We start from the raw sequence: 7,500 nt of genomic DNA on the forward strand, positions 1-7,500 counted from the left end.
CTTTCTCTTTTTTCTTTCTTTCTTTTGTTTTTTCTTTTTTTTTCTTTCTTCTTTTTTTTTTTTTTTTTTTTTTTTAATTTTATTTTATTTAACAGACCAAGGATCCTCACCACCGATTTTTATTGCGCAACCTTCGCAACAAGTAGCCGTTGAAGGTTCCACCGTTACTTTGGAATGCGCTGCTAATGGCTATCCTAAACCTACAATTTTTTGGCTGAAAGATGGTGTGTCTATAGACTTAGGATCGTTCGACTCTAGGTACGATGTGAAATTATATTTGAAAGAATTGTTCCAGTATACTAATGTTTACATTTTATTTTTCTGTTTTCTTTTTCTTTTTTTTTTTCTCTTTTTCCCTCCCTCTCTCTCTCTCTCTCTCTCTCTCTCTCTCTCTCTCTCTCTCTCTCTCTTCGCAGGTATCGTAAAATAGCCGCGTCGAGTCTAATGATCACTGATCTTAAAGAAGCAGATCATGGCTCGTATCAATGCCGTGCTGAAAATGAGGTTGAGACGTTAGATTCTGTTGCCGAGATCATAGTTCAAGGTTATTTACAATATATATATATATATATATTGATTCTCATATAATTTTCTTCAATGTGAATTCATAATTTCTTAAACTTTATTTCAAATAAACAATTTAGTTCCGCCAAAGTTTATTAAGAAACCGGAAGATAAGATAGCCAGTGAAAGTCAAGATTTAGAATTTGAATGTGAGATTTATGGAAAACCAGAACCAAAAGTTACGTGGTTGAAAAATGGAGAACGAATTACTGTTAACGAATATTGGCAAATAATTAATGGGTATGGATTATAGATTACATACACATTTGCTCACACACACACACACACACGCGCGCGCGCGCATATACATATACGGTAGGCTAAAAGTTTTTAGGCGATATTAAAAATCGATTAACTCTTTTGGAGATTTTTTAGGCTAATTTTTTGTTTTTTTGTCTTTTTTCAGATTGTGAAACTACAAGCCTAGATACATTTTTATACTCTGAAAAACAAAAAAGAATAATTAACTTAAATGATCTCTAAAAAGAGTAAATTGATTTTTAAAATCAGTTGAAAACTTTAGGCCTATTTATTATAAACAAATGAAAATATAGTTACTTGTTAACAACATACGCGTAACATAATATTGATTTATTTCCAATACAATTTACAGTAACAATCTTAGAATCAATGGCCTTCTTGCGATAGACGCTGGAATATTTCAGTGCATAGGAATAAATCCTGCTGGTAGTGTCCAAGCCTCGGCACGACTTACTATTAATCAACCTAGTGAGTTTTCATACCTTATATCATAGAAAAGTCAAATAATATTCTTTCCTATTTCTATATTTGTTTTATTGGATATATGTATATATATATATATATATTTTTTCTTTTTTTTTTTCTTATCATAGTCGATAAATTTATTAGTTTTATAATTTTTCGATCATAAAATATTGATCATAAAGTATTCGATCATGAAGATATATACAGAATTTACATGAAGTCCATTTAATTGCATATTAATCATAATTATCGTTTAATGTGTCATCTGACTTTATGTGAAAACTGTATATATGTGATTTATTTAATTGCATCAAATTAAAATTCATTTATTTTTTTATTTGTGAATTTAATTTTATCTCTTTTCTTTCTTTTTTTTTTCTCTTTCTTTCTTCTTTTTTTTCTTTTTTTTTCTTCTTTTTTTTTCTTTTTTTTTTTTTTTTTCTTTCTTTCTTTCTTTCTTTCTTTCACCCATAACGTTTCCCCCTTAACTGTGCTGCATGCTAACGAATGTATGAAGAAAAAACAACCGCTCACAAAGCAACGACTCCAAAGTCCGTCCCAAAAAAAAAATTACTGTATCGTCCTTTATATAATAAAACATGGCAACATCCCAGTACACTCTTAGGACACACATTATCGGCATTTACACCAAATCCTCCGTTATCGATCAGTCCTTCCGATGATCCAACCGATCTTCCAGGATTGGTTAAATATCCTAGCTCCCTTTACGATCCAGATACCCATTTTGTAGATGATACAGAAAGCATCGAGTCGATTGAAGGCAGCGTACCATCCGCGCCTAGAAATTTGAGCTTAATCATCGTTACTGCAAGATTCGTCACTTTACGTTGGCAAGAACCGGAAAATACAAATGGCGATATTTTAAATTATTACATTTATTATAAACAGGAAGGTGTACAAAGGTAATTTCTTCATAAACTCTAATCGTAATTCTTAATGGTGAGAAGATAATATTGAGATAAAAAAGAAGACGATAATAATATGTTGATAGAGAACGTGTTGTCAACACTCAAAAATTAGAGGCAATGATATCAAGTTTACAGCCAAGTATGACTTATCAGTTTCGAATAGTTGCTCAAAATTCAAGAGGTCCTGGTGCTTCTAGTGAAGTATTACAAGTGACCACTCAGTCTGAGGTAATATATCTTTTTATTTTAATAGATAAGAGTCGTATATATGTATATATGTATGTACATAGGTTTGTATCTCTCGTATATATTTATATTTAATTAAATTTAACAGGCAAATGTCCCAGGACCACCGATGAATTTAGAAGGCCACGCAACTAGCAGTGCAAGCATTGCTTTGTCATGGGACGAACCGCAAGTTATTAATGGACGTATTTCTAAATATATTATCACATATACGGAGGTAGATAATCAACCTATTATTATACCCCATCGTTTATTATTTTAAGTTAAGGACTTATCTATCTATCAATTGTTATAATTCATATTTTCTCGATCTTCAGGGAGATGTCGAGGAAAAAACACGTGAAACCACAAGTACAACGTACGAATTGGTAGATCTCGTGCCTTATACAGAATACAGTATTAGAGTTCAAGCTGTCAATGAAAATGGTCCTGGTGCATATACTAGAGATGTTCTAGTTCGAACACACAGTGCTCAACCTACACAACCACCCCATAATGTTACATTAGAAGCAGCTAGTTCAACTGTATGAATTTTATATTAATAATTATTAATTATAATCATTTATAAAATAATGATAAAAAATTTTGTATATGTATTTAGAGTATTATCGTAAGATGGGAACCACCGTTGGACGGTCAAAATGGTATTATTACCGGTTATAAAATTCGATATCGTCGACACGATCGTCGTTTCTCACCAAATTCAGTTACAACCGAAGGAAATCAACGTTTGTACGTGATTACTGGCCTCGAAAAGCATGTCATATATCAAGTTCGAATGTGTGCCTTAAATGTTAATGGAACTGGACCTTGGACCGAATGGATGACTATAGAAACATATGAGAATGATCTAGATGAGACTAACGTGCCGGGTGCACCTAGTCACATAAGAAGTAATTTCATTTTATCAACAAGCTTTATCTTCAATCATACTTATCAATTATAATATTATCATAAATGCTATTTATATATATATAAATTTTTTTTTTTTTTTTTTTTTTTTTTTAATAGCAAAATCTATGGCTGATTCTATATCGCTTTGGTGGAATCCACCGAAAGATCAGAGTATTAAAGTTAGAGGATATAGAATTGGTTGGGGTAAAGGATATCCTGATGTTGAAGATCAAGTTCTTGATGGAAAACAACGATTTTTTACTATTGAATCTTTAGGTATATATATTTATAATTCCTTTTAAATATATTATATATATATGTAAGTATATTATTTTTATACTTTAAGTATATTTTATAGATATAAATATTTATATATATAAGCAAAATATAATTTTTCTTTTTTTTTTTTTTTTCATTATTTCATTTTTATATTAGAACCTACAACGGAATACGTTATTTCTATAAGAGCAACAAATGAGGCTGGTGAAGGTCAGCCAGCTTATGCAAATGTAAGAACTACAGAACGTTCTGTATCCGAATATGTTGTGCCTTTAATACCACCGGTTGGTCTTAAAGCGATCGTTTTATCAGCAGCTACTGTAGTACTCTATTGGACTGATACAACTCTCCCAAAAAGCCAAGTATATCTAATTATATTAGTATATAACTTTTTTTTTTTTTGTCTTTTTTTATTTTTTTTTTTAAGTACACATAATTTAAAAATAATTACGATCAATCATTAACTTATTAAATATTATCATTTGCAGTATGTAACAGATAATCGCTATTATGTCGTACGTTATACGTCATATCATCATAGCAGCAATCCTCGTTATAAATATTACAACGCCACTGATTTAAATTGTATGATAAATGATCTAAAACCTAATACACAATACGAATTCACTGTTAAAGTTATCAAGGTATATAATATGATTTTATATAAATTATAGGAATTTGGAAAAAAGAAAGTAAAAAAGCTTTTTATTTTATTTTATCTTTTTTTTTTTTTTTTTTTTTTTTTCACACAATTAATCTTTCTTATAGGGAAAAAGAGAATCACCATGGAGTATGGTAGTATTGAATCAAACTCAGGAAGCTGCACCGAGTTCTCCACCAAGGGATTTAAGTGTTCATAGTGTCGAAGATCGTCCGACTTCAGTAATTCTACGATGGCAACCACCTAAACAGCTAAATGGACCAATCACTGGTTAATAAAATTGTATTTAATTATAAATATAATAGATGTGATAATTGTGATAATAACAAAATATTTTATTATCAGGATATATAATCTTTTATTCTACGGATAATAATAAATGGGATCGTGACTGGTTGATCGAAGCTGTGATTGGTGATAAGACAGAATTTGTAATCAAAATGTTACAACCAAGTACGACATATTATTTCAAGATTCAATCACGTAATTCGAAAGGATATGGACCATTTTCGACAACAGTTTCATTTAAAACACCGCAAAGTAAGTTTTTTCTTCCTTTTTTTTTCTTTTTTTTTTTTTTTTTTTTTTTTTTTTTTTTTTTTGTTGCGCCAGATGTTCTACTATCGATGGTCTGTTACTGTTTATTTAAAGGAAGTCGTTTAATGTGTTGCTGAGTATTAAATCTGGTCTATGATATAATTAACTCGGAAATGGTCTTGAACATAAGTATTTATATGTTGTGTGTAAGGTTATTTTAATTGTTACCTTACAAGTTTTTTTCTGTTTTCCTTTTTTAATTTTTGTTTTTGTCTTTGTAATTATTATTATTATTATTATTATTCTTTTATTTATTTCTTTTTTTTTTCTTTTTTTTTTTTTCTTTTCTTCATTTTTCAGTATGTTTTGTTGTTCGTACAAAGGCAATGCGTTACTTATGGTGTTTTTAATTTTTTTTCTGTGCTAGGCAATGGCATTGATATCTATGATGAATTGCATGTTCGAGGTAAGATATCGTTATCATCTCTTCTCTCTAGCTTCCTCTGTTTATTTTCCATTGATGGAGCATGTTGCTCGAATGTAATTTTTGATTGATATGTTATTTGTATATTATTTCGTTTTTATAAGTAGATATGGTCAAATATATATATATATATATATATATATATATATATATATATAAAAAGAAATAAACCACTTATTTCAACATAAAAAATTGATTATTACAAATCTCCTATAAAATGAACGTGTTAATAATTTTCCAGATGACCGTGGTCTATCCAATATATTGATCTACATTACAGTAGGTTGTGCAGTTATCCTGATTACTGGTATAGCAGTGGTCGTTGTTGTAATGTGCTGTAAACGTAATCCGGATTCGCCGGATCGAAAGAAAGGGTAACATTTATTGTTATTAATTATTATGTTATTTTATGACAATATTAAAGAATAATTAACAATCTTACATTATTTGTTGAATGTAGATATATGAAAGATGCGAATCTAAAAACAAATATTAAACCACCGGACCTGTGGATTCATCATGATCAAATGGAATTAAAAGCTCTTGAAAAGTCTTCTATCAATGGTGAAGCATCTACGAGCGGTGTTGCTAGTAATACTTTACCAAGATCAGGAAATCAGGAGTATACTCAAGATAATGTACATGGAAATTCCAGCTCGTTAGACAAGCGCACATATGTACCTAGTTATATGGGTGAGTTTAAATTAAATTGAGAATAAAAAAAAAAAAAAAAAAAAAAAAGAAAAAAAAATCCATTTCAACAAATTATAATAAGTGCATCGTCCACCAAACAAAGATATTTTATTTTCTATATGATATGTGAGCAATATATTATTTAAACTGCACGAATAGGACATTTCACACGAGACGACACGATTTTGATGATTTTCTTCTTTTTTTTCTTTTTTTTTCCCTCTCTTAAAACATAATTCTTTGTTTTTTGTTTCTTCTTTATTATTTTTTTTTTTTATTTTTTTTTTATTTTTTTATTTTTTTTTTAATTCAATGCTATCACAGTATGGTTGTTTTTTTTTTTTTATCATTATTCTGATTTTGCTATTTGGTTTTGTTTCATTTATTCAATGTTAGGTAACACTGATGAGAAGTGCTCTACCCTGAGCAGACAGCACAGTCGGGGAAGCCACAAACCTAAACTCATAACACTTCCTGTCGACAGTGCACCTGTACATCAGCGTAAGTAGCTTCTAAGCTACTATCTACATACATACATACATACATCTCCATGAGAATTCATTACAACATTCACAAACTTATCATTCTCTATCATAGTTTTTCTTATTTTATTTTTTATATATTTTTTAATCTTTTTTAATTTTTTAATTTTTTTGTATTTCTTTTTTCTCTTTTTTTTTTCTTTTTTTTTTTTTTTTTTTTTAGACACACCCTTCGTTTATCCTATTATGGACAGTGATCTTTTAATTTTTTCCAGCTATAGCAACTGCAACACCAATTGTCAATAGCAGTTTGTCACAGCCAACAATACACAGTACGTGCACGGATGCTCCGTCGGTGAGACAAAATTATCCACGTACCGTGGCACAATACAGTTTAAGCCGAGCGCACATCACGTTAGAGCCAACACCAGAATCGAGTCCAGATTCTTGTAATATGCCAAGTTCTTACGAACCTCTACAAAGTCAAGTAAGAGACTTTTTCTGTAAAAAGTATTTTATTTTTTCTTTTATTTCTTCCTTTTTTTTTTTTTTTTTTTTTTTTTTTTTTTTAAAGACATGAAATATCACTATCATATTATAGCATTTATTCTTATTTATTCGTTTAGTTACCATATAGCCAAAGTGGACAGTCATACAGTGGGAGTAGCCAGTATGCTTCCAGTCACTATGGCAGTGGTAATCAGCCTACTAGTAGTGCTACGGCGTTAGATAGTAGCACCAGTAAAAGGCTTCAAGGACATCCATTGAAAAGCTTTAGCGTACCAGCACCTCCTCCTCAATCTGCTCCTTCTACCCCAGCACAGCAGAAACACGGAGGTTGGTTTTAATATGCAATAATATTTACGTATAATCTATCAATTGTTTTTACATGTATTTTAATAATGCCTTTAGTATCACAAGTAACGGTAAGACCAACGATGTCTGGTAGTCCGTATAAAAAGCCTCAAGGGTCTACGTCGCAATTAGCGAAGAACCGATTAGCTT

General features: G+C 30.2%; 1 protein-coding gene across 6 annotated transcripts in view; it reads left to right on the forward strand.

The window, feature by feature from the left end:
• LOC124954495 (neogenin) overlaps positions 1 to 7,500 on the forward strand; it is a 30,537-nt gene that overhangs the window by 20,563 nt on the left and 2,474 nt on the right. For 3 of the 6 annotated variants that reach the window (XM_047507534.1, XM_047507542.1, XM_047507560.1), the window contains 21 exons: positions 96 to 258; positions 417 to 544; positions 645 to 804; positions 1,178 to 1,293; positions 1,808 to 2,213; positions 2,303 to 2,447; positions 2,554 to 2,682; positions 2,783 to 2,989; positions 3,067 to 3,358; positions 3,477 to 3,635; positions 3,795 to 4,000; positions 4,127 to 4,282; positions 4,407 to 4,569; positions 4,645 to 4,839; positions 5,264 to 5,302; positions 5,562 to 5,694; positions 5,781 to 6,013; positions 6,410 to 6,514; positions 6,771 to 6,982; positions 7,122 to 7,332; positions 7,408 to 7,500. The exon at positions 7,408 to 7,500 is cut by the window's right edge and continues 47 nt beyond it. In XM_047507534.1, coding sequence (XP_047363490.1) covers positions 96 to 258; positions 417 to 544; positions 645 to 804; positions 1,178 to 1,293; positions 1,808 to 2,213; positions 2,303 to 2,447; positions 2,554 to 2,682; positions 2,783 to 2,989; positions 3,067 to 3,358; positions 3,477 to 3,635; positions 3,795 to 4,000; positions 4,127 to 4,282; positions 4,407 to 4,569; positions 4,645 to 4,839; positions 5,264 to 5,302; positions 5,562 to 5,694; positions 5,781 to 6,013; positions 6,410 to 6,514; positions 6,771 to 6,982; positions 7,122 to 7,332; positions 7,408 to 7,500 — 3,651 coding nt within the window. The remainder of the gene's footprint in view (positions 1 to 95; positions 259 to 416; positions 545 to 644; positions 805 to 1,177; positions 1,294 to 1,807; positions 2,214 to 2,302; positions 2,448 to 2,553; positions 2,683 to 2,782; positions 2,990 to 3,066; positions 3,359 to 3,476; positions 3,636 to 3,794; positions 4,001 to 4,126; positions 4,283 to 4,406; positions 4,570 to 4,644; positions 4,840 to 5,263; positions 5,303 to 5,561; positions 5,695 to 5,780; positions 6,014 to 6,409; positions 6,515 to 6,770; positions 6,983 to 7,121; positions 7,333 to 7,407) is intronic. The other 3 variants (XM_047507551.1, XM_047507578.1, XM_047507568.1) reach the window with 3 other exon arrangements.

This window comes from Vespa velutina, chromosome 1 (assembly GCF_912470025.1).
Source record: "Vespa velutina chromosome 1, iVesVel2.1, whole genome shotgun sequence".
NCBI lineage: Eukaryota > Metazoa > Arthropoda > Insecta > Hymenoptera > Vespidae > Vespa > Vespa velutina.